General features: G+C 41.0%; 1 protein-coding gene across 1 annotated transcript in view; it reads right to left on the bottom strand.

Moving 5' to 3' along the window:
* Positions 1 to 26,740, bottom strand: part of LOC128638502 (histone-lysine N-methyltransferase PRDM9-like) — a 301,277-nt gene that overhangs the window by 154,094 nt on the left and 120,443 nt on the right. Inside the window, exon 4 of the mRNA XM_053690491.1 lies at positions 14,369 to 14,425. Within this exon, the coding sequence (XP_053546466.1) occupies positions 14,369 to 14,425 (57 nt within the window). The remainder of the gene's footprint in view (positions 1 to 14,368; positions 14,426 to 26,740) is intronic.

The following is a 26,740-nucleotide window of genomic DNA, read 5'->3' as shown; positions in this document are numbered from 1 at the left end:
CAGGTGCTATTAGAATAACTGATGCTCTCTCCTGTTTGATTCTGGCAATCAATCGAGGAAGCATCGGGAAGGGTGGAAACACGTAAGCCATCCTGAAGTCCCAAGGTGCTGTCAGGGCATCTATCAGGACTGCTCCTGGATCCCTGGATCTGGACCCGTAACGAGGAAGCTTGGCGTTCTGTCGAGACGCCATGAGATCTATCTCTGGTTTGCCCCACTGATGAAGTATTTGGGCAAAGACCTCCGGATGAAGTTCCCACTCCCCCGGATGAAAAGTCTGACGACTTAAGAAATCCGCCTCCCAGTTCTCCACTCCCGGGATGTGGATTGCTGACAGGTGGCAAGAGTGAAACTCTGCCCAGAGAATTATCTTTGTTACTTCCATCATTGCTAGGGAGCTTCTTGTCCCTCCCTGATGGTTGATGTAAGCTACAGTCGTGATGTTGTCCGACTGAAACCTGATGAACCCCCGAGTTGTCAACTGGGGCCAAGCCAGGAGGGCATTGAGAACTGCTCTCAATTCCAGAATGTTTATTGGTAGGAGACTCTCCTCCTGACTCCATTGTCCCTGAGCCTTCAGAGAATTCCAGACGGCACCCCAACCTAGAAGGCTGGCGTCTGTTGTTACAATTGTCCAGTCTGGCCTGCTGAATGGCATCCCCCTGGACAGATGTGGCCGAGAAAGCCACCATAGAAGAGAATTTCTGGTCTCTTGATCCAGATTCAGAGAAGGGGATAAGTCTGAGTAATCCCCATTCCACTGACTTAGCATGCACAGTTGCAGTGGTCTGAGGTGTAAGCGTGCAAAGGGTACTATGTCCATTGCCGCTACCATCAAGCCGATTACCTCCATGCATTGAGCCACTGACGGGTGTTGAATGGAATGAAGGGTGCGGCAAGCACTTTGAAGTCTTGTTAACCTGTCTTCTGTCAGGTAAATCTTCATTTCTACAGAATCTATAAGAGTCCCCAGGAAGGGAACTCTTGTGAGTGGAACGAGTGAACTTTTCTTTTCGTTCACCTTCCATCCATGTGACCTTAGAAATGCCAGTACTAACTCTGTATGAGACTTGGCAGTTTGAAAGCTTGAAGCTTGTATCAGAATGTCGTCTAGGTACGGAGCTACCGAGATTCCCCGCGGTCTTAGTACCGCCAGAAGAGCACCCAGAACCTTTGTGAAGATTCTTGGAGCTGTAGCCAATCCGAATGGAAGAGCTACAAACTGGTAATGCCTGTCTAGGAAGGCAAACCTTAGGTACCGGTAATGATCTTTGTGAATCGGTATGTGAAGGTAAGCATCCTTTAAATCCACTGTGGTCATGTACTGACCCTTTTGGATCATGGGTAAAATTGTCCGAATAGTCTCCATCTTGAACGATGGAACTCTTAGGAATTTGTTTAGGATTTTTAAGTCCAGGATTGGTCTGAAAGTTCCCTCTTTTTTGGGAACCACAAACAGATTTGAGTAAAACCCTTGTCCCTGTTCCGACCGTGGAACTGGATGGATTACTCCCATTAACAAAAGCTCTTGTACGCAGCGTAGAAACGCCTCTTTCTTTGTTTGGTTTGTTGACAACCTTGACAGATGAAATCTCTCTCTTGGAGGAGAGTATTTGAAGTCCAGAAGGTATCCCTGAGATATTATCTCTAGCGCCCAGGGATCCTGGACATCTCTTGCCCAAGCCTGGGCGAAGAGAGAAAGTCTGCCCCCCACTAGATCCGATCCCGGATCGGGGGCCCTCAATTCATGCTGTTTTAGGGGCAGCAGCAGGTTTCCTGGCCTGCTTGCCTTTGTTCCAAGACTGGTTAGGTCTCCAGCCTTGTCTGTAGCGAGCAACAGATCCTTCTTGTTTTGGAGCAGAGGAAGTTGATGCTGCTCCTGCTTTGAAATTCCGAAAGGAACGAAAATTAGACTGTCTGGCCTTAGGTTTGGCCCTGTCTTGAGGCAGGGCGTGGCCTTTACCTCCTGTAATGTCAGCGATAATTTCTTTCAAACCAGGCCCAAATAAGGTCTGCCCTTTAAAAGGTATATTAAGTAATTTAGACTTAGAAGTAACATCAGCTGACCAGGATTTTAGCCACAGTGCCCTGCGTGCCTGAATGGCGAATCCTGAATTCTTAGCCGTAAGTTTAGTTAAATGTACTACGGCCTCCGAAATGAATGAATTAGCTAGTTTAAGGACTCTAAGCTTGTCCGTAATGTCATCCAGAGTAGCTGAATTAATGGTCTCTTCCAGCGACTCAAACCAGAATGCCGCCACAGCCGTGACCGGCGCAATGCATGCAAGGGGTTGCAATATAAAACCTTGTTGAACAAACATTTTCTTAAGGTAACCCTCTAACTTTTTATCCATTGGATCTGAAAAGGCACAGCTATCCTCCACCGGGATAGTGGTACGCTTAGCTAAAGTAGAAACTGCTCACTCCACCTTAGGGACCGTCTGCCATAAGTCCCGTGTGGTGGCGTCTATTGGAAACATTTTTCTAAATATCGGAGGGGGTGAGAACGGCACACCGGGTCTATCCCACTCTTTAGTAATAATTTCAGTTAGTCTTTTAGGTATAGGAAAAACGTCGGTACTCGTTGGTACCGCAAAATATTTATCCAACCTACACATTTTCTCTGGTATTGCAACTGTGTTACAATCATTCAGAGCCGCTAACACCTCCCCTAGTAATACACGGAGGTTCTCCAGCTTAAATTTAAAATTTGCAATATCTGAATCCAATCTGTTTGGATCAGAACCGTCAGCCGCAGACAGAAGCTCTCCGTCCTCATGTTCTGCAAGCTGTGACGCAGTATCTGACATGGCCCTAGTATTATCAGCGCACTCTGTTCTCACCCCAGAGTGATCACGCTTGCCTCTTAGTTCTGGTAATTTAGCCAAAACTTCAGTCATAACAGTAGCCATATCTTGTAATGTTATCTGTAATGGCCGCCCAGATGTACTGGGCGCCACAATATCGCGCACCTCCCGAGCGGGAGATGCAGGTACTGACACGTGAGGAGAGTTAGTCGGCATAACTCTCCCCTCGCTGTTTGGTGAAATTTGTTCAATTTGTACAGATTGACTTTTATTTAAAGTAGCATCAATACAGTTAGTACATAAATTTCTATTGGGCTCCACTTTGGCATTGGAACAAATAACACAGGTATCTTCCTCTGAATCAGACATGTTTAACACACTAGCAAATAAACTTGCAACTTGGAATACAATTCTAGTAAAATATTATGAAAAACGTACTGTGCCTATAAGAAGCACAGAAGATTTATGACAGTTGAAAATTAATAAACTGAAACAGTTATAGCATCAATCCTTGTAAACAACACAACTTTAGCAAAGGTTTGTTCCCATTAGCAAAGACAACTAACTCTGATAGCAGAAAAAAAATTTACAGAATAAACGTTTTTTATCACAGTCAACTACAATCTCACAGCTCTGCTGTGAGAATTACCTCCCTCAAAACAAGTTTTGAAGACCCTTGAGTTCTGTAGAGATGAACCGGATCATGCAGGAAATACAAAGAGCTGCTGACTGAAATTTTTTGATGCGTAGCAAAAGCGCCAAAAAAACGGCCCCTCCCCCTCACACACAACAGTGAGAGAGATCAGAAACTGTCAGAAATTAGATCAAGCAACTGCCAAGTGGAAAAATAGTGCCCAAACATTTATTCACTCAGTACCTCAGAAAATGAAAACGATTTTACATTCCAGCAAAAACGTTTAACATAAATTAAGAGTTATTAAAAAGCCTGTTGCTAGTCCCTGCAAAATAGGCTAAAGTTTTATGTACACAGTGTAATTCCAGTGAAGTACCATTCCCCAGAATACTGAAGTGTAAAATATACATACATGACATTATATCGGTATGGCAGGATTTTCTCATCAATTCCATTGTCAGAAAATAAAAGCTGCTACATACCTCTTTGCAGATTAATCTGCCCGCTGTCCCCTGATCTGAAGTTTACCTCTCCTCAGATGGCCGAGAAACAGCAATATGATCTTAACTACTCCGGCTAAAATCATAGTAAAAACTCTGGTAGATTCTTCTTCAAACTCTGCCAGAGAGGTAATAACACACTCCGGTGCTATTATAAAATAATAAACTTTTGATTGAAGATATAAAACTAAGTATAATCACCATAGTCCTCTCACACATCCTATCTAGTCGTTGGGTGCAAGAGAATGACTGGGAGTGACGTAGGGGGGGAGGAGCTATATGCAGCTCTGCTGGGTGAATCCTCTTGCACTTCCTGTTGGGGAGGAGTAATATCCCAGAAGTAATGATGACCCGTGGACTGATCACACTTAACAGAAGAAAACTAGGCCCCAATAAGTTTTATCACCAAACATATGTAAAAAACGATTAAACATGCCAGCAAACGTTTTAAAATACACTTTTATAAGAGTATGTATCTCTATTAATAAGCCCGATACCAGTCGCTATCACTGCATTTAAGGCTTTACTTGCATTACTTCGGTATCAGCAGCATTTTCTAGCAAATTCCATCCCTAGAAAAATATTTTAACTGCACATACCTTATTGCAGGAAAACCTGCCCGCTATTCCCCCTCTGAAGTTACCTCACTCCTCAGAATATGTGAGAACAGCAAATGGATCTTAGTTACTTCTGCTAAGATCATAGAAAACGCAGGCAGATTCTTCCTCTAAATACTGCCTGAGATAAACAGTACACTCCGGTACCATTTAAAAATAACTTTTGATTGAAGAAAAAAAACTAAGTATAAAACACCACAGTCCTCTCACGACCTCCATCTTAGTTGAGAGTTGCAAGAGAATGACTGGGTATGGCAGTGAGGGGAGGAGCTATATAGCAGCTCTGCTGTGGGTGATCCTCTTGCAACTTCCTGTTGGGAAGGAGAATATCCCACAAGTAATGGATGATCCGTGGACTGGATACACTTAACAAGAGAAACAACGTAACCGCACCCGTCACAAGTTGCAACCATGCCAGTCACAAAAAGGGCGCGTAATCTGGAAAGATTGCGTCATTAAAAGAAGGCCATTATGTTCCGTAAAGGCCGTGAGCCTAAGTAAAGCTACACATTAGCAGATAGAACCATATAACAAACATGATTAAAAGTTCCCCCTGTTCAATATCCCCCCTCAGGAGATATTAACTCATGATTCCTTATTAAGATAAAAGGAGTCCCACTGGGACCCTACCCTGCTTCGTTAACCTTACATTCTCATATCGAAATAAAAAATGAAACAATCTTACCTGAATCTACGCCGTGGAACAGGAACAAGGCCCTTCAAGTGTAACAGATAGTAGCCTCACTTCTGACATGGACTTGAGTAAAGAAAGGTAGGCAGCGGAACTCGTCAACGCTGATTACCAAAGGAGCTCTTAATATGAGTCGGGATGGGTTTGCAGGAAAACTCTCCCTGCATCTCCAGACTCTTAACTGTCAACCATGCTCTCACTGAGAGGCTGACAGGATTACTTAAAACTCCAGTCCCATTGCGAAGAGTACTACCCTCCATAAGAGACTATCTCGAACTTCTGTACACTTCTCTGCCAACCTCCTGTGACGAGAGGCAAAGAATGACTGGAGGATGAGGGAAGTGGGGAGATATTTATGCCTTTGGCTGGGGTGTCTTTGCCTCCTCCTGGTGGCCAGGTTCTGAATTTCCCAAAAGTAAAGAATGCAGCTGTGGATTTTTCCCTTTTAAGAAAAAAACAGAATTTATGCTTACCTGATAAATTACTTTCTCCAACGGCGTGTCCGGTCCACGGCGTCATCCATTACTTGTGGGATATTCTCCTCCCCTACAGGGAAAGGCAAGGAGAGCACACAGCAAGAGCTGTCCATATAGCTCCCCCTCTGGCTCCGCTCCCCAGTCATTCGACCGACGGTTAGGAGAAAAAGGAGAAACTATAGGGTGCCGTGGTGACTGTAGTGTATAAAGAAAAAGAAAATTTTTTCAAACCTGATTAAAAAACCAGGGCGGGCCGTGGACCGGACACACCGTTGGAGAAAGTAATTTATCAGGTAAGCATAAATTCTGTTTTCTCCAACATTGGTGTGTCCGGTCCACGGCGTCATGCATTACTTGTGGGAACCAATACCAAAGCTTTAGGACACGGATGAAGGGAGGGAGCAAATCAGGTTACCTAAACAGAAGGCACCACGGCTTGCAAAACCTTTTTCCCAAAAACAGCCTCCGAAGAAGAAAAAATATCAAATTTGTAAAATTTGGCAAAAGTGTGCAGAGAAGACCAAGTCGCTGCCTTACATATCAGATTAACAGAAGCCTCGTTCTTGAAGGCCCATGTGGAAGCCACAGCCCTAGTGGAGTGAGCTGTGATTCGTTCAGGAGGCTGCCGTCCGGCAGTCTCATAAGCCAATCGGATAATGCTTTTCATCCAGAAAGAAAGAGAGGTAGCAATAGCTTTTTGTCCTCTCCTCTTACCAGAGTAAACGACAAACAAGGATGAGGTTTGTCTAAAATTCTTTGTTGCTTCTAAATAGAACTTTAAAGCACGGACTACATCTAAATTGTGTAACAAACGTTCCTTCTTTGAAACTGGATTCGGGCACAGAGAAGGAACAACTATTTCCTGGTTAATATTCTTTTTGGAAACAACTTTTGGAGGAAAACCAGGCTTGGTACGCAAAATAACCTTATCTGAATGGAACACCAGAAAGGGTGGATCACACTGCAAAGCAGATAATCCAGAAACTCTTCTAGCAGAAGAAATAGCAACCAAAAACAGAACTTTCCAAGATAGCAACTTGATATCTATGGAATGTAAGGGTTCAAACGGAACCCCCTGAAGAACTGAAAGAACTAAATTTAGACTCCAAGGAGGAGTCAAGGGTCTGTAAACAGGTTTGATTCTGACCAAAGCCTGTACAAAAGCTTGTACCTCTGGCACAGCTGCCAGTCGTTTGTATAACAAGACAGATAAAGCAGAAATCTGTCCTTTTAGAGAACTCGCTGACAATCCCTTATCCAAACCTTCTTGGAGAAAGGAGAGGATCTTAGGAATTTTAATCTTACTCCAGGAGAATCCCTTGGATTCACACCAACAGATATATCTTTTTCATATTTTATGGTAAATCTTTCTAGACACAGGTTTTCTGGATCTATCACTGAATCTGAAAACCCACGCTTGGATAAAATCAAACGTTCAATTTCCAAGCAGTCAGCTGCAGAGAAATTAGATTTGGATGTTCGAATGGACCTTGTACTAGAAGATCCTGTCTCAAAGGTAGCTTCCATGGTGGAGCCGATGACATATTCAAGAGGTCTGCATACCAAGTCCTGCGCGGCCATGCAGGAGCTATCAGAATCACCGAGGCCTTCTCCTGTCTGATCCTGGCTACAAGCCTGGGAAGGAGAGGGAACGGTGGAAACGCATAAGCTAGGTTGAACGACCAAGGCGCCACTAATGCATCCACTAGAGTGGCCTTGGGATCCCTGGATCTGGACCCGTAGCAAGGAACCTTGAAGTTCTGACGAGACGCCATCAGATCCATGTCTGGAATGCCCCATAATTGAGTCAACTGGGCAAACACCTCCGGGTGGAGTTCCCACTCCCCCGGATAGAAAATCTGACGACTCAGATAATCCGCCTCCCAGTTGTCTACTCCTAGGATGTGGATTGCAGATAGGTGGCAGGAGTGATCCTCCGCCCATTTGATGATCTTGGATACCTCTCTCATCGCCAAGGAACTCCTTGTTCCTCCCTGATGGTTGATGTAAGCTACAGTCGTCATGTTATCTGACTGGAATCTTATGTATCCGGCCTTCGCTAGATGAGGCCAAGCCCGGAGAGCATTGAATATCGCTCTCAGTTCCAGGATGTTGATCGGGAGAAGAGACTCTTCCCGAGACCATAAACCCTGAGTTTTCAGGGAATCACAGACCGCGCCCCAGCCTGATAGACTGGCGTCGGTCGTGACAATGACCCACTTTGGTCTGCAGAAACTCATTCCCTGAGACAGGTGATCCTGTCTACTGGAGCATGCACAGTTGTAATGTTCTTAGGTGAATTCGAGCAAAAGGAACTATGTCCATTGCTGCAACCATCAACCCTACTACTTCCATGCACTGAGCTATGGAAGGCTGCAGAATAGAGTGAAGAACTTGACAAGCGTTTAGAAGCTTTGACTTTCTGACTTCTGTCAGGAAGATCTTCTTTCAAAAGAATCTATTATTGTTCCCAAAAAGGGAACTCTTGTCGACGGAGACAGGGAACTCTTTTCTACGTTCACCTTGAACCCGTGAGATCTGAGAAAGGCTAGAACAATGTCTGTATGAGCCTTTGCCTTGGAAAGAGACGACGCTTAAATTAGAATGTCGTCCAGATAAGGTGCCACTGCAATGCCCCTTGGTCTTAGAACCGCTAGAAGGGACCCGAGCACCTTTGTGAAAATTCTGGGAGCAGTGGCTAGTCCGAATGGGAGAGCCACGAACTGATAATGTTTGTCCAGAAAGGCGAACTTTAGGAACTGATGATGATCTTTGTGGATAGGAATATGTAGATACGCATCCTTTAAATCCACGGTAGTCATATATTGACCCTCCTGGATTGTAGGTAAAATTGCTCGAATGGTTTCCATTTTGAACGATGGAACTCTGAGAAATTTGTTTAGAATTTTTAAATCCAGAATTGGTCTGAAAGTTCCCTCTTCTTTGGGAACTACAAACAGATTTGAGTAAAAACCCCTGACCTTGTTCCACAGTTGGAACTGGGTGTATCACTCCCATCTTTAACAGGTCTTCTACACAATGTAAGAATGCCTGTCTACTTATTTGGTTTGAAGATAAGTGAGAAATGTGGAACCTTCCCCTTGTGGGTAGTTCCTTGAATTCTAGAAGATAACCCTGAGAGACTATTTCTAGTGTCCAGGGATCCTGAACATCTCTTGCCCAAGCCTGAGCAAAGAGAGAGAGTCTGTCCCCTACTAGATCCGGTCCCGGATCGGGGGCTACCCCTTCATGCTGTCTTGGTAGCAGCAGCAGGCTTCTTGGCCTGTTTACCCTTGTTCCAGCCTTGCATTGGTTTCCAAGCTGGTTTAGTCTGGGAAGCGTTACCCTCTTGTCTAGAAGCTGCTGAGTTAGAAGCCGGTCTGTTCCTGAAATTGCGAAAGGAATGAAAATTGGACTTATTCTTAGCCTTGAAAGGCCTATCCTGTGGGAGGGCATGGTCCTTTCCCCCAGTGATGTCTGAAATAATTTCTTTCAATTCTGGCCCCAAAAAGGGTCTTACCTTTGAAAGGGATATTAAGCAATTTTGTCTTGGAAGATACATCCGCGGACCAAGACATTAGCCAGAGCGCTCTGCGCGCCACAATTGCAAACCCTGAATTTTTCGCCGCTAATCTCGCTAACTGCAAAGCGGCGTCTAAAATAAAGGAATTAGCTAACTTAAGTGCGTGAATTCTGTCAAGTATCTTGATAGAAGAAATAAAAAACTACAACTAACACCACAAACTCCTCACCATCCCCGTGGAGATGCTACTTGTTCAGAGTGGCAAGGAGAATGACTGGGGGGCGGAGCCAGAGGGGGAGCTATATGGACAGCTCTTGCTGTGTGCTCTCCTTGCCTTTCCCTGTAGGGGAGGAGAATATCCCACAAGTAATGGATGACGCCGTGGACCGGACACACTAATGTTGGAGAAATGTCTGCTTTACTTAAACTGTGTTGCACTATCCTATATGTGTTTTGTTTTCCCCTGACTTGCTCTCAGGATCCTGGTATGTAGAGAGGGGAGTGGATCTGAGCCTGATAACGTTCTTGAAAGTGGATCACTACTCAGCTGGGCAGCTCACTGACTGTTTGTTTTATGCGTCACTTACCTCATATGATTGGGGTAATTTCTAGTAAGTAGGAATTCTACTTATTGTCACAGGTTTGTGCACACCAACTGGTCTTATATTGGAAAGAAGTTTCCTTGCACCTGGGAATCGGGGAATGTTTATTTTTGGCTCTTATTCACCAATTTAAGGACTATTGCAATACTATGCTTTAACTTGTTCTTGCGAACTAATATTTGTGCAAGACTTACATTCTCATTTATAGTTTTAGATAACTGATGTATTGGAGCTTTTTTATAAGAATATCTACACAATTTAATTAATTTGATTTTATATTTGTATTTATTCATTCCGCACTTCAATTCTGGAAGTGTTACATCTTTTAAGTGAGAATCTATGCACTGCACTTTTATGTTTTGTAGAATTGTATGTTTTTTATACACACTGTTAGCTGAAACAGACTTTTTACTACCCATAGCTCTAATAATTATTTGAGATTTGCTATTTTTAGTGCATATTGTATATAATTATATACATTCTTATATTTATATCTATTTCATAGCCTTAGGCCTCTGAGTGATCTTTTTCAGCGCATATTTCCTATCTTTGCACCCAATTTTTCTATTTCCTTTAACAATAGGCATGCACGGGCAGGGGCCCCTGCAGGTCTCTTGTTTGATTTTTGGGCAGTGGTTGTCATGATCCTGAACCTTTAAGGAAGTGAGGGATATTGCTAACTCTTTGCTGTATAAATTCCCTCCCCCTTCCTTTCCTCTTTGTTTGGTATTCCTTGTCCTGTGGGCTTTCAATACTAAGCCCTGTATTTTTTTTCTGTGCTGAATCAATTCCTGTAGTAGTTTAATACTGCTAAAGTCTTATTTGTTCTTTTTTGCTGTGACTTTTGTTAAACATCATTGAAGCTGTTCCTCCTGATCTGCATTCTCATCCGGATACTGATCAGCTGATTGCATGCATCACAAACAAACTGCCAGGCTGCACTGAACTCTCCTACCTTTCAGTCAAGCTTCACTGAACATCTCTGCTTGTGAATCTCTGTGCATCTAAAAAACGGTAAAAGCTCTTTCAATTATCATATAGCTATATTCAATTTTACATGCTAAGTTATATTGTGCAGGTATCTGTAAACAATTTTCCACAACTTACAATAATCTGTTGCAGCATATCAAAGTTTGATCTAATCAGCTTCATTGTTATTCTGCTCTGATTGCTGCACATATTAAAGCTGTGTCTTCTAATTAAGGTCTCTATACTTTGTGATCTTTTCCTTCCCTGTGTTTTCACTTTTGGTATTATAGACTAAAATTCCTCTGTAGTACATACTTCCACAGCTACACACTATTTAAAGCCTATATTGTTATAAACTACCAAATATTTAAAGTCACCATGCATATATTGATACAAAGTTTGATCTGCAGCTGTGATTCATATTAAAGTGAATGTAAATTCTGATGCTAAAGTGCCCGGTTTTTAAAAATTATATAACTAATACCTTCACAATAAGGGGTTAATAAAAAAAAAAAAAACACAACAAATACCTACATATACCATCAGTATAGACACCAATTGCAGGCACAATGTGATTATGTTTTTTGAAGTTTTGCATATATGTGATTATGTTTTTTGAAGTTTTGCATATATGTATAATGCTATAACATTATAATGCATAATTTACCAATTCTGGTTATCCATCTTAACATCTATGCATATATCAACAAAATGTATAAAACTGAAAGAAGCTGAAAAACATACTAGTTGTTTAATGACAAATTACCTAAATGCCAACTTCCAAAATGGAGGATGGAACTACAAACCTGGCAGAAACTCATCAATGGATTGTTTAAAAGGACTCTTGGACATGCGCACAAACATTCCTTGACAAAGCATACCTGCGAAACGTACGTCGGAACTGAACTGTTCTATATTGAGTTTTATCACGTCTCTACACTAGCCAGGACACCTGGGGGCTTAGCGCTACTGTCTTGCTACTAAAGAGGTTTTGGTTTCGGCGGTCACACTCCTGCTGATCCATTTACCTCTTTGCAAGTTTGGCGATTTGAAGCATTTATTACAGCATATCTGCTTTTGTACCCTTACATTGTGGTGTTATCAAGGCTTATGTGACGCTTTTATATATTTTAAAATAAATTTGTATCCAAGTTTTGCCTAGTGTACTGTTTTCCCATCAGTATAAAGTGGGAGTGCGCATATCCTTGAGCTTAGTGGAAAGCTCCAACAAATAGTAGTCATTTGTTACAAAACAACTACTTCCTCAAAGTGCCATTACAGATTCACACTATGTTGCAATTTTCTGTTTCCTTTTTTATGGGATCTCACTGAGGAATGCTAACAAGCTGAAAAACTCATCCAGAGGACACAGACATATCCTTTATTCAGAACTTTATTTGGTTTTCCTTTTATGATTTTTGTTATCACATTTATTTCACATTTTTTTTTCTTTGTGATATTTGGTATATTTATTGTAAAAACAGGGGCACTTTATCAAAATTTACATTTCACTCGTTGTGAAAAAATACCACTCCAGCTTCCCCCGGTCGTCTCAAAGCCATTTCTGACGTCAGAAACGATGGATCCGTCATCCTCCAATCACGGCTTCCCCCCACAGGGAATCAGTGTCCAATTTGAAGCCGTGATTGGAGGAACCCGGATTCCACATTTTAGACCCAGGAAGAGGCTTTGCGATGGGCGGAGGAAGCTGGAGCGGCTGTCAAGTTTAAAAGGTAAGTTTTTTTTCACAACACGAGTGAAATGTAAATTTTGATGAATTCAAGTGCCCCTGTTTTTAATCAAATTTTTCAAAACCGGGAACTTTAGCATCAAAATTTACATTCACTTTAACTTCTATTTTTCAGATAGCCAAGCATTACAGCGGTCTAGGTCTCTTTGAGGTTCTAATTATTAGGTTTCAGGGGTATTCAACTACAAAGCACTATTGTTGTACTCTTTACACACACACACACACACATATATGTCTGTGTATATATATATATAAATAATGTGTATATGTGTGTGTGTGTGTATATATTTATATATATCTGTATGTGTGTGTGTGTGTATGTGTGTGTATATGTGTGTGTATATGTGTGTGTATATATTTGTATGTGTGTGTGTGTATAAACACATATATACACAGTGGATATAAAAAGTCTACACACCCCTGTTAAAATGTCAGGTTTCTATGATGTAAAAAAATGAGACAAAGATAAATAATTTCAGAACTTTTTCCACCTTTAATGTGACCTATAAACTGTACAACTCAATTAAAAAACAAACTGAAAGCTTTTAGGTAAAGGGAAATACAAATAAAAAACTAAAATACTATGGTTGCATAAGTGTGAACACCCTTTTATAACTGGGGATGTAGCTGTGTTCAGAATGAAGCAATCACATTCAAAATCATGTTAAATAGGAGTCAGTACACACCTGTCATCATTTAAAGTGCCTCTGATTAACCCCAAATAAAGTTCAGCTGTTCTAGTAGGTCTTTCCTGACATTTTGTTAGTTGCATCCTACAGCAAAAGCCATGGTCCACAGAGAGCTTCTAAAGCATCAGAGGGATCTCATTGTTAAAAGGTATCAGTCAGGAGAAGGGTACAAAATTTTTTCCAAGGCATTAGATATACCATGGAACACAGTGAAGACAGTCATCATCAAGTGAAGAAAATATGGTGCAACAGTGACATTACAAAGAACTGGATGTCCCTCCAAAATTGATGAAAGCATACATCCAAATCAACAAAAGAATGACTTCACCAGAAGAAGATTAAAGTTTTGGGATGGCCCAGCCAGAGCCCAGACCTGAATCCAATTCAAAATCTGTGGGGTGATCTGAAGAGGGCTGTGCACAGGAGATGCCCTCGCATTCTGACAGATTTAGAGTGTTTTTGCAAAGAAGAGTGGGCAAATCTTGCCAAGTCAAGATGTGCCATGCTGAAAAACTCATACCCAAAAAGTATGTAATAAAAGCTGTAATAAAATCAAAAGCTGCTTCAATAAAGTATTAGTTTAAGGGTGTTCACACTTATGCAATCATATTATTTTAGTTTTTTATTTCCCTTTACCTAAAAGATTTCAGTTTGTTTTTCAATTGAGTTGTACAGTTTAAAGGTCACATTAAAGGTGGAAAAAGTTCTGAAATGATTTATCTTTGTCTCATTTTTTTACATCACAGAAACCTGACATTTTAACAGGGGTGTCTAGACTTTTTATATCATATATATATATATATATATATATATATATATATATATAATGTATGTATGTCTGTATGTGTGTATGTGTGTGTGTACTAGCTGAGCACAGTGGGTGATCGAATTACAAGCCACCAATCTGTAAAATTGCATGTTCTATCTGAATTTTGATATAAAAAACGAGTTTCATGTTTCTTTAATGGATACCAGAGCCTATTTCTTATGAGGCATAGTGCCTTTCTGTCTGGTATTTGTGAAAAATAAATCTGTAGCTGGAGAGACTAGCGACGGTAGAGAGACGGAATTAAATTTTGCCTACTGTGTCCTGAAGCTGTTAAAACTCACCTCTTCTTTTGGTTGGAGAATGCTGCTGTGAGGAGGATTCTTCACAAGACTATATTCCTAAAGGATAAGAAAAGAACAAGTGAGATTCTGTAGATGGAAGTAACTTGACAAATTCCTTCTAGTACATCTTCCTAGAGAAGTAGCTATGAATCACTGCTTAGTAGATATTATATACTGTATATACTGTGAATCATACATATAGTGTACAATATAAAAGCAATATGTCAAAACACAAGGTTAAATAAAACATAACATATCTAAATCGATAAAGATAAAAAATCTGTATGTGGAGAGACAAAACAAACTGCTTGCCTGGCCAGGTCTGTAATCCACACTACGCGTTTTAGGTCTCTTCCCCTTCCTCAGGTAAACTGGATTATTATTATTAGTGTATGAAACACAAAAGTTCCGATAGCTTGAATAATGAAATCACACTATTGTTGTCATGATCACGTGATTTCAAGGCCGGGATCGGATCATGGGGGACTGCATGTTTGAAATTTTTAGGAAAAAGTGACTTACATGCTGTTTACCATGTATGCTATAGAAAATACAAAAATGTTATTTTATTTGCATCCGACATGGTGGGGTTTTTCAACAGCGCTTACAAAGGGGTTTCAAATGGCTTAGTAGGGATGGGCTTAAAGAGATCTAAAACACAGAATTAAAGAGAATGTAAACTTTCAAGAATGAGTGCCCGGTTTTTAAAAATACTATTAAAAAACAGGGGCACTTTTATTCATGAAAGTTGACATTTCACCCGTTTTCTTAAAATACTTACCTTTTCTTCTTGAAGCCACTCCAGCGCTTCACCAGCCTGTCGCAAGCCTCTTCATACGTCAGCAATAACGATTCCGGCATCCTCCAATCATGGCTTCCCCCCCCCGGGGGAATCATTGGCTGAGGCAGCGCTGTGATTGGAGGAAGCCGGTTTCCTCATTGCTGGGTAAGTTAACCAGGAAGAAGCAGGCGGGGGCATCGTTTCAGAACGGCGATCCAGTGTTTCAGAAGAAAAAAAGTAAGTATTTTTAAAATCCGGTGCAATGTCAATTTTCATGAATGAAAGTGCCCCTGTTTTCAATGTTTTTTTTAAAAACCGGGCACTTTCACATGAAAATTGACATTAACTTTAAATTCCACATAAAGGTTTAATTATGTTTACTACAAAACTAGAAATTAACAACCAAAGAATAGCATCTTCTATATCTTGGCTTATATGCCCAGATAATACTCACAAACCTCTTCCCTCTATGAAATAAAGAGAACAGACCACTCCCACATCTAAGGATACAAGTATGACTGCATATGCTAATCCCGGAACCTGGTGAGTATTATCCAGGGATATATTTTGTTGTTAATTTCTAGTTATCTTGGCTCTCCCTGGCTAATACTTACCAGCAAAATGAGTGTAAAGAAGTACAACATAAAATGGGTGGGAAATAACCAAAAATATGCTGCAAATAAAACAAAAAGTTTATTTAAAATAGTATGTAAGATAAAACTTTCTGTCCAAACTTGGTAACAGATTGGTAATCGTCTAGACGATAGTGACAGATGAACATATGGGGTGACCTCCAAACAGCTACCTGACAGATAATTAGGACTTGCATCACCCTCCCCTCAAGTGCCCATGAAATTGCCACAGCCTTATTAGAATGTGCCCAAAAACTCTCTGAAACTGATTAATTCCTAGTCTCTTATTCATGCCTTCTTGGGACCTCATATGGGGTTTTAATATCCAAAAGACTTATTTTCTCAAAAGGGGAGTGAGTCTATCACCCCTCCTTTATTTATTGCTTCTATGCCAATAAAAGAAAACTATTTAGTACCTTCCCCATGTAAACGAAAGTGTTTAGCCACTGGTGTCCTTGTGTTAGTTTCATCCAAAGAGGGCAGGTGCTCACATATCCTATCTTTAAGAGGATGAGTTATGATCCCAACATACTGGCAGAAACAAAACTGGCAAGTAATGAGATAGACTACGTACTGGGAAGTACAGTCAATCCTACTATTTATAAAGTAGGTGCTACCTGCATTGAGGAGAAAGTTCTAGTTTTTTTGTGTATTAAAAACTTTTGCACAGTACATGCCCACATTTATAAAATCCCTTAATACTACTTAATAGCTGGTTGATCCTTTCCTTTTACCATAAAAAATAGTTTTGGTAAAATCTACAATAGTTGAAGCTCTACTAGCTATGTATAAGTAGACTAGATCTATCTACAGCCACTACTTCTTGTTCTACATTTGAAAGAAGTCTTTTATTATAACCTCTCTCTATCAGTCTCATGGTTAATTCTTGAGCCTGTTTAGAATACATAGAAATATTGGTACCATTTCTTTAAATGCACAAATACTGCTCTTTGGGGTCCGTTTCTTGATGTGGGGAGCATGGCATGAATCAGCCCTTAATATTGTGTTTCTTGCTAATGGTTTCCTAAATACTGATGTGGTAGTGTTGATAAAATAGACAATACCTAAGTTGAGCTTAAAGTAATCAATATACAATAGTAGACATTACTTCTACTAGTGAAAGTTAGAAAATAATCATTATTATTCATATATTCCATAAGCAAATCAACACGTATGGACTCAGAATCCGGCCAAATAATTATTGAATCATTAATAAAACATCCATTAGGACAATATTGTGAGAAAAGGGAAAATCATCTGCAAAGATGCGGTAAAGCTCCATCCAGACCATATAGCTTTAAGCATAGGCTGAGGAAAATTTGCACCCATAGCTGTTCCAAAACCTTTGCAGGAAATATTCCCCTTGATATACAAAGTAGTTGTAGATAAGCAAGAATTCAGTGACTGGCTATGAAGGAAATAAATCCATCTCCATAGTCAGTGCGTCTTATGAGCATTTATAGGAACAAAATGAAAGAAGGATTTGGAGGAATATTAAAAAGTTCAAATTTATTGGAGTATATAAAACAAGAGGAAAAGTGATCCATTGTAAGAAACAACACCCAGCAGCGGACACGCTGGGTGTTTGCTACAATGGATCACTTTTCCTCTTGTTTTAATAAACTCCAATAAATTTGAACATTTTAATCTTCCTCCGGATCCTTCTTTTGTTTTATTCCTGTATCTTTGGCCAGCATTTGATTTCCCGAAGGCAGTCCTGTCAGCTGGCTTACAACAGACCAATCAGGGGTCAAGAAGGGAGTAAGGAAGTGTCATGTGACCGGCATAGCACGGAGGACGCTGACGGACAAATTTAATTAATCAGCCGAGGAGCTTAGAAGATGAGATACTCGAAAGAGGGGAAGAGGGACAGTCACTTTGTTTGTATTAATGGCTTGAGAAGCTTATACTGTCACCCGTAGGACCGAGCGCTTCACTTATCCCGGCAGGTCAACCTGTGTCCGTGCTTAAGCTCCGGTATGAGCGAGCTATTTATATACATGTCTGTGTGGTGGTCTGATACAACCAAGTGACTGTGCTTTTCTACACTGGATGTCTCAAGTACACTTTCATACAACTAGGTGTGTTTATATGGACACATCAATCCATAATAACGGACATTGGAATTTAAAGTTGTGATCCTGGAAGTTGTATCCCTGGGAGGTCTGTTAAGCCATTTTTGAGCTATTGCTTGGTACTTACGAGTGTATTTATAGATTTGCTTGTTTGCCATTATATTGCTGCAGTCCAGAAGTGCACAGAGACTCTTTTTCTTATTACGAGCATTAATGTTAACACATTTAAAGGGACAGTCTAGACCCAATACTTATTGTTACATATTAGACAAGCATCTTGCAAAGGTTACCACATCTATAAGCTTGTAAGAAGTACAAAAACACTTTTAAATAATCGTTTGTAAGCAGCTGAAAATGGCAGCCAAGCTCCGTCCAAAGCTTTCTTCTTGTCGAGTTAGCTGTTTTGTTGTATGACAGTTTAGCACTGCATGTTTAATATTTTTTAGTTAGCTATTTCAAATTGCACAGATCAGCATGTGTGAGTAGGAAAACTTATTGAAGAGTCGATCGTGATTAGACTGTCCCTTTAAGGTTTGTCCAGTCAAAATTAAACTTTCATGAATTAGATAGGGCATGCCATTTTAAACGGCTTTCCAATTTACTTTCATCATCAAATTTGCTTTGTTCTCTTAGTATTCTTTGTAGAAAGCTAAACCTAGATAGGCTCATATGCTAATGTCTAAGCCCTTGAAGGCCGACTTATCACTGTGCATTTTGACAGTTTTTCACAGCTAGACAGTGCTAGTTCATGTGTGTCATATAATAAGGGGGTATTCTGCAGAGGCTTAGATACAAGGTAATCACAGAGGTAAAAAGTGTATTATTATAACAGTGTTGGTTATGCAAAACTAGGGAATGGGTAATAAAGGGATTATCTATCTTTTAAACAATAACAATTGGAGTAGACTGTCCCTTTAAACATACCAAAATATACACACAATAGGTGGGCAGAGCTGTGCGGCCATTTTCGGCTCCTAACAAACAATGAATATTTAAATGTTTCATGTACTTCTTACAATGCAAAAGCACTTAGTCTGAACTTCAAATGTACCATGTGACAGCCATCAGCCAATCACAAATGCATATACACTTATTCTGTGAATTCTTGCACATGCTCAGTAGGAGCAGGTGACTCAAAAGGTTTAAATATAAAAAGGACTGTGCACTTTTTTTTTTTTAATGGATGTAAATGGGAGAGTTGTTTAAAATTGCATGCTCTATCTGAATAATGGAAGTTTAATTTTGACTTGAGTGTCCGTTTAATTTTCTCTGGAAGGGTTCAAAAGACCAAAGATTTAAATCAATAAAATATCCTTCTTTTTATGCCATAACAATTGTGGTAATTCCACTCAAACATAAATTCTGCCAAATCCAAATCAAAGGAGGGATACTTTTTCATTCAAAGACACCTCTGTACTTTATTCTCAGCTATGTATAATTCCAAAAACTCAATGTCCCACCACAAACTTGTCTCTTTAAATCTTAAGTTTTTCTAAAGTGGAGAACACAGTCAAACCTTCATTATGTGCTTCCTCCTTTGCACATCTATTACCCATGTGGGAATGTTACCAGTTGCCATAATGGATTAACTCAAATAGTAAATCTTGACGTACAATATTATATGACTATACAAAGTTATATGTAGTACTGCAAGTTAAACAATGCTACTTTGATCATAAAGAACCAGAACATCCAGGAGTTATAATAATTAAACAAAATAGCTGGGTGATATCCATAACGGTCCTTTGTACAGAGTAAAATGTCCCAATAAGTGAGAATAAATGCAGTCCTACAGTAAACCATGGAAGAAATGTCTAATAGTAATCAGTGCTAAAAAGTCTATAGCTTAAGACAAAGATGTGAAACCTCTTTTATAAAACACCCTTAAAGGGACAGTCTAGTCCAAAATAATCCTTCATGATTCAGATAGAGAATGTAATTTTAAACAATTTTCCAATTTACTTTTATCACCAATTGTGCTTTGTTCTCTTGTTATTCTTAGCTGAAAACTAAACCTAGGAGGTTCATATGCTAATTTCTAAGCCCATGAAGGCCGCCTCTTCTCTCAGGGCATTTTGACAGTTTTTCACCACAAGAGGGTGTTAGTTCATGTGTGTCATATAGATAACACTGTGCTCACGCATGTGGAGTTCAGGTGAGCCAGCTCTGATTGGCTAAAATGGATGTCTGTCAAAAGAACTGAAATAAGGGGGCAGTTTGCAAAGGGTTAGATACAAGGTAATCACAGAGGTAAAAAGTGTATTTATATAACTGTGTTGGTTATGCAAAACTAGGGAATGGGTAATAAAGGGATTATCTATCTTTTTAAACAATACAAATTCTGGTGTAGACTGTCCCTTTAATTCTCATATCAAACTGTATAAAACTGTATATAAGATAACAGGCAAAATAACCACTGTTATGCTTAAGTGTATATACTAAGCATACCTCTACAATCCATAGCTGCCAGAGAGTGAAAGGGGAGTTCTCAATTGCTTGGTTAGGGTCGGGTGTATAGCCCAGCACAAACCCGCGCCAAATCCTCCACTTATTGTAGTGTTAAACAACATCGGGGTGGGCGAGTACTTATCCAGACTGGCTTTGGAATGGCGTTCCCACGTCACGGAGGAAAGTTCCATCCTACTGGATGTTGTAAGATCAGCTGTGGAAGTGGGTGGATATGTTGAGCCTGTGGCAGTATTAAGCTGTAGATTCAGGACTAACATTAAGCATTGAAAGGGCTGCTATAACTTTTAGGGCATGAAAACAGACCAAAAAAGAACAAACAGCCACAGAAAACTTTCAGCGCTGAAGCAATATTTATTGGTCGGTACCAAATATAAGCAGTAGGGTTCACAAACAGCATTACCCTTTCATCAGAGGGTACTGATTCACAATAAGGTCTCACAATTTAAAGACACAAGGAGCCAAAAGGAACATCCTGCTATCATATGACCTCACACATTGTAACGACTATAAATAAATATATATGTACTACTCAAGGGTATGTCTACAATAACAAAATGCATCTTCATCCGTATAACTTATATAAAGTTTTTATTACAAAATGTAACACATTTATCTATTGTCTAAAAAATGAAAACACCAAAAATATATTAATAGTGTATGAGCTCAAAAAGATTTTAATATTTTTAAAAAATGAATATTGCATAAATTTAGGAAATAAAAAATAAGTTAAACACTAGGAAAATATATAGGACAACAAAACTTTAAAAATAAAAAATCTCTCAAATAGTTCCTAGATACTTGTATCCTTAGATGTGGGAGTGGTCTGTTCTGTGCATTTAATGAGGGGGAGGAGTCTCACTGGTGACTATTAACCAGGGAGAGCCAAAATAAAACATTTGTAATTTGCTTTCATTTATTCTAATTTGACCACTTTTCTGTAATTTAACCTTTGTAATTATTCCACTACCCATAAAGGCCGTTATACATTCTCCACACTTCAGAACTCTGGCTCTGCAGCATTCTTCAAAGTGATTGCTTGCCCATTGTAGGAGCTGATTTATAACTGTCCTTAAAGGGACAATCTTCTTGAAAATTGTTATTTAACTCCTTAGGGACCAACGACGTACAGGGTACGTCCTACAAAAAAAAGGTCCTTAACGACCAAAGACGTACCCTGTACGTCATTGGTGTTTGAAAGCGGTGGAAGCGATACTGATCGCTTCCAGCCACTTTCATGTTATTGCAGTGATGCCTCAATATTGAGGCATCCTGCAATAACATTTTCTAGCAGTCCGATGCAGAGAGAGCAATGATCGTTGGTGGGTGGGAGCTAATTGCAGGGAGGCGGGTGGGCGGCCATAGGTGAAGGAGGGGGCGAGATCGCGTAGGGGGGCGAGCGTGCGCGGGGGCGGACGCCCTTCACTATGGCACAATAAAGGTTACTAACAAGTTAAGGGATCTAGGATGGCGCACAATAAGGTAGAGGGGGAGGGTTAAAGAGCTGTTTGGGGGGGGGGGATCCTACACAGCAGAATTATGTTTTTTTTTTTTAAAAAACAACCAAAAAAAAACAAACCCCTAAAAACTTTTATTTTAGTACTGGCAGACTTTCTACCAGTACTTAAAGGGCCATGAAACCCACATTTTTTCTTTCATGATTTAGAAAGAGAATGTAATTTTAAACATCTTTCTAATTTACTTAAATTATCTAATTTGTTTTATTCTCTTGATATTCTTTGCTGAAAAGCATATCTAGATATGCTTAGTAGCTGCTGATTGGTTGCTGCACATAGAAGCCTTGTGTGATTGGCTCACCATGTGCGTTGCTTTTTCTTCAACTAAGGATATGAAGCAAAATAAATAATAGAAGTAAATTGTAATGTTGTTTAAATTTCTATTCTCTATCTGAATCATGAAAACAGAATTTATGTTTACCTGATAAATTACTTTCTCCAACGGTGTGTCCGGTCCACGGCGTCATCCTTACTTGTGGGATATTCTCTTCCCCAACAGGAAATGGCAAAGAGCCCAGCAAAGCTGGTCACATGATCCCTCCTAGGCTCCGCCTACCCCAGTCATTCGACCGACGTTAAGGAGGAATATTTGCATAGGAGAAACCATATGATACCGTGGTGACTGTAGTTAAAGAAAATAAATTATCAGACCTGATTAAAAAACCAGGGCGGGCCGTGGACCGGACACACCGTTGGAGAAAGTAATTTATCAGGTAAACATAAATTCTGTTTTCTCCAACATAGGTGTGTCCGGTCCACGGCGTCATCCTTACTTGTGGGAACCAATACCAAAGCTTTAGGACACGGATGAAGGGAGGGAGCAAATCAGGTCACCTAAATGGAAGGCACCACGGCTTGCAAAACCTTTCTCCCAAAAATAGCCTCAGAAGAAGCAAAAGTATCAAACTTGTAAAATTTGGTAAAAGTGTGCAGTGAAGACCAAGTCGCTGCCCTACATATCTGATCAACAGAAGCCTCGTTCTTGAAGACCCATGTGGAAGCCACAGCCCTAGTGGAAGGAGCTGTGATCCTTTCAGGAGGCTGCCGTCCGGCAGTCTCGTAAGCCAATCTGATGATGCTTTTAATCCAAAAAGAGAGAGAGGTAGAAGTTGCTTTTTGACCTCTCCTTTTACCAGAATAAACAACAAACAAGGAAGATGTTTGTCTAAAATCCTTTGTAGCATCTAAATAGAATTTTAGAGCGCGAACAACATCCAAATTGTGCAACAAACGTTCCTTCTTCGAAACTGGTTTCGGACACAGAGAAGGCACGACTATCTCCTGGTTAATGTTTTTGTTAGAAACAATCTTTTGGAAGAAAACCAGGTTAGTACGTAAAACCACCTTATCTGCATGGAACACCAGATAAGGAGGAGAACACTGCAGAGCAGATAATTCTGAAACTCTTCTAGCAGAAGAAATTGCAACCAAAAACAAAACTTTCCAAGATAATAACTTAATATCAACGGAATGTAAGGGTTCAAACGGAACTCCCTGAAGAACTGAAAGAACTAAGTTGAGACTCCAAGGAGGAGTCAAAGGTTTTTAAACAGACTTGATTCTAACCAGAGCCTGAACAAAGGCTTGAACATCTGGCACAGCTGCCAGCTTTTTGTGAAGTAACACAGACAAGGCAGAAATCTGTCCCATCAAGGAACTTGCAGATAATCCTTTTTCCAATCCTTCTCGAAGGAAGGATAGACTCTTAGGAATCTTAACCTTGTCCCAAGGGAATCCTTTAGATTCACACCAACAGATATATTTTTTCCAAATTTTGTGGTAAATTTTTCTAGTTACAGGCTTTCTGGCCTGAACAAAAGTATCAATAACAGAATCTGAGAACCCTCGCTTTGATAAGATCAAGCGTTCAATCTCCAAGCAGTCAGCTGGAGTGGGACCAGATTCGGATGTTCGAACGGACCTTGAACAAGAAGGTCTCGTCTCAAAGGTAGCTTCCATGGTGGAGCCGATGACATATTCACCAGATCTGCATACCAAGTCCTGCGTGGCCACGCAGGAGCTATCAAGATCACCGACGCCCTCTCCTGATTGATCCTGGCTACCAGCCTGGGGATGAGAGGAAACGGCGGGAACACATAAGCTAGTTTGAAGGTCCAAGGTGCTACTAGTGCATCCACTAGAGCCGCCTTGGGATCCCTGGATCTGGACCCGTAGCAAGGAACTTTGAAGTTCTGACGAGAGGCCATCAGATCCATGTCTGGAATGCCCCACAGTTGAGTGATTTGGGCAAAGATATCCGGATGGAGTTCCCACTCCCCCGGATGCAATGTCTGACGACTCAGAAAATCCGCTTCCCAATTTTCCACTCCTGGGATGTGGATTGCAGACAGATGGCAGGAGCGAGTCTCCGCCCATTGAATGATTCTGGTCACTTCTTCCATCGCCAGGGAACTCCTTGTTCCCCCCTGATGGTTGATGTACGCAACAGTCGTCATGTTGTCTGATTGAAACCGTATGAACTTGGCCCTCGCTAGCTGAGGCCAAGCCTTGAGAGCATTGAATATCGCTCTCAGTTCCAGAATATTTATCGGTAGAAGAGATTCTTCCCGAGACCAAAGACCCTGAGCTTTCAGGGATCCCCAGACCGCGCCCCAGCCCATCAGACTGGCGTCGGTCGTGACAATGACCCACTCTGGTCTGCGGGAGGTCACCCCTTGTGACAGGTTGTCCAGGGACAGCCACCAACGGAGTGAGTCTCTGGTCCTCTGATTTACTTGTATCTTCGGAGACAAGTCTGTATAGTCCCCATTCCACTGACTGAGCATACACAGTTGTAATGGTCTTAGATGAATGCGCGCAAAAGGAACTATGTCCATTGCCGCTACCATCAAACCTATCACTTCCATGCACTGCGCTATGGAAGGAAGAGGAACGGAATGAAGTATCCGACAAGAGTTTAGAAGTTTTGTTTTTCTGGTCTCTGTCAGAAAAATCCTCATTTCTAAGGAGTCTATTATTGTTCCCAAGAAGGGAACTCTTGTCGACGGAGATAGAGAACTCTTTTCCACGTTCACTTTCCATCCGTGAGATCTGAGAAAGGCCAGGACTATGTCCGTGTGAGCCTTTGCTTGAGGAAGGGACGACGCTTGAATCAGAATGTCGTCCAAGTAAGGTACTACAGCAATGCCCCTTGGTCTTAGCACCGCCAGAAGGGACCCTAGTACCTTTGAGAAAATCCTTGGAGCAGTGGCTAATCCGAAAGGAAGCGCCACGACTGGTAATGCTTGTCCAGGAATGCGAACCTTAGGAACCGATGATGTTCCTTGTGGACAGGAATATGTAGATACGCATCCTTTAAATCCACCGTGGTCAAGAATTGACCTTCCTGGATGGAAGGATTGTTCGAATGGTTTCCATTTTGGACGATGGAACCTTGAGAAACTTGTTTAGGATCTTGAGATCTAAGATTGGTCTGAACGTTCCCTCTTTTTTGGGAACTACGAACAGATTGGAGTAGAACCCCATCCCTCGTTCTCTTAATGGAACAGGATGAATCACTTCCAGAAGATAACCTTGGGAGACTATTTCTAGCGCCCAAGGATCCAGAACATCTCTTGCCCAAGCCTGAGTGAAGAGAGAGAGTCTGCCCCCCACCAAATCCGGTCCCGGATCGGGGGCCCGCATCTCATGCTGTCTTGGGAGCAGTGGCAGGTTTCTTGGCCTGCTTTCCTTTGTTCCAGCCTTGCATAGGTCTCCAGGCTGGATTGGCTTGAGAAGTAGGACGTAGCACTTGGGGCTGGTCCGTTTCTGCGAAAGGGACGAAAATTAGGTTTATTTTTGGCCTTGAAAGACCTATCCTGAGGAAGGGCGTGGCCCTTGCCCCCAGTGATATCAGAGATAATCTCTTTCAAGTCAGGGCCAAACAGTGTTTTCCCCTTGAAAGGAATGTCAAGCAATTTGTTCTTGGAAGACGCATCCGCTGACCAAGATTTTAACCAAAGCGCTCTGCGCGCCACAATAGCAAACCCAGAATTTTTCGCCGCTAACCTAGCCAATTGCAAGGTGGCGTCTAGGGTGAAAGAATTAGCCAATTTAAGAGCACGAATTCTGTCCATAATCTCCTCATAAGAAGAAGAATTACTAATAATCGCCTTTTCTAGCTCATCGAACCAGAAACACGCGGCTGTAGTGACAGGGACAATGCATGCAAGTGGTTGTAGAAGGTAACCTTGCTGAACAAACATCTTTTTTAGCAAACCTTCTAATTTTTTATCCATAGGATCTTGGAAAGCACAACTATCTTCTATGGGTATAGTGGCGCGCTTGTTTAGAGTAGAAACCGCCCCCTCGACCTTGGGGACTGTCTGCCATAAGTCCTTTCTGGGGTCGACTATAGGAAACTATTTTTTAAATATGGGGGGAGGTACGAAAGGTATACCGGGCCTGTCCCATTCTTTATTAACAATGTACGCCACCCGCTTGGATATAGGAAAAGCTTCGGGGGGCCCCGGGGCCTCTAGGAACTTGTCCATTTTACATAGTGTTTCTGGAATGACCAGATAATCACAATCATCCAAATTGGATAACACCTCCTTAAGCAGAGCGCGGAGATGTTCCAACTTAAATTTAAAAGTAATCACATCAGGTTCAGCTTGTTGAGAAATTTTTCCTGAATCTGAAATTTCTCCCTCAGACAAAACCTCCCTGGCCCCCTCAGACTGGTGTAGGGGCCCTTCAGAAACAATACCATCAGCGTCCTCATGCTCTTCAGTATTTTCTAAAACAGAGCAGTCGCGCTTTCGCTGATAAGTGGGCATATTGGCTAAAATGTTTTTGATAGAATTATCCATTACAGCCGTTAATTGTTGCATAGTAAGGAGTATTGGCGCGCTAGATGTACTAGGGGCCTCCTGTATGGGCAAGACTGGTGTAGACGAAGG

This window comes from Bombina bombina, chromosome 8 (assembly GCF_027579735.1).
Source record: "Bombina bombina isolate aBomBom1 chromosome 8, aBomBom1.pri, whole genome shotgun sequence".
In the NCBI taxonomy this organism is placed as follows: domain Eukaryota; kingdom Metazoa; phylum Chordata; class Amphibia; order Anura; family Bombinatoridae; genus Bombina; species Bombina bombina.
The sequence above is the reverse complement of the archived record's forward strand: the minus strand, read 5'-3'. Positions and strand labels throughout refer to the sequence as shown.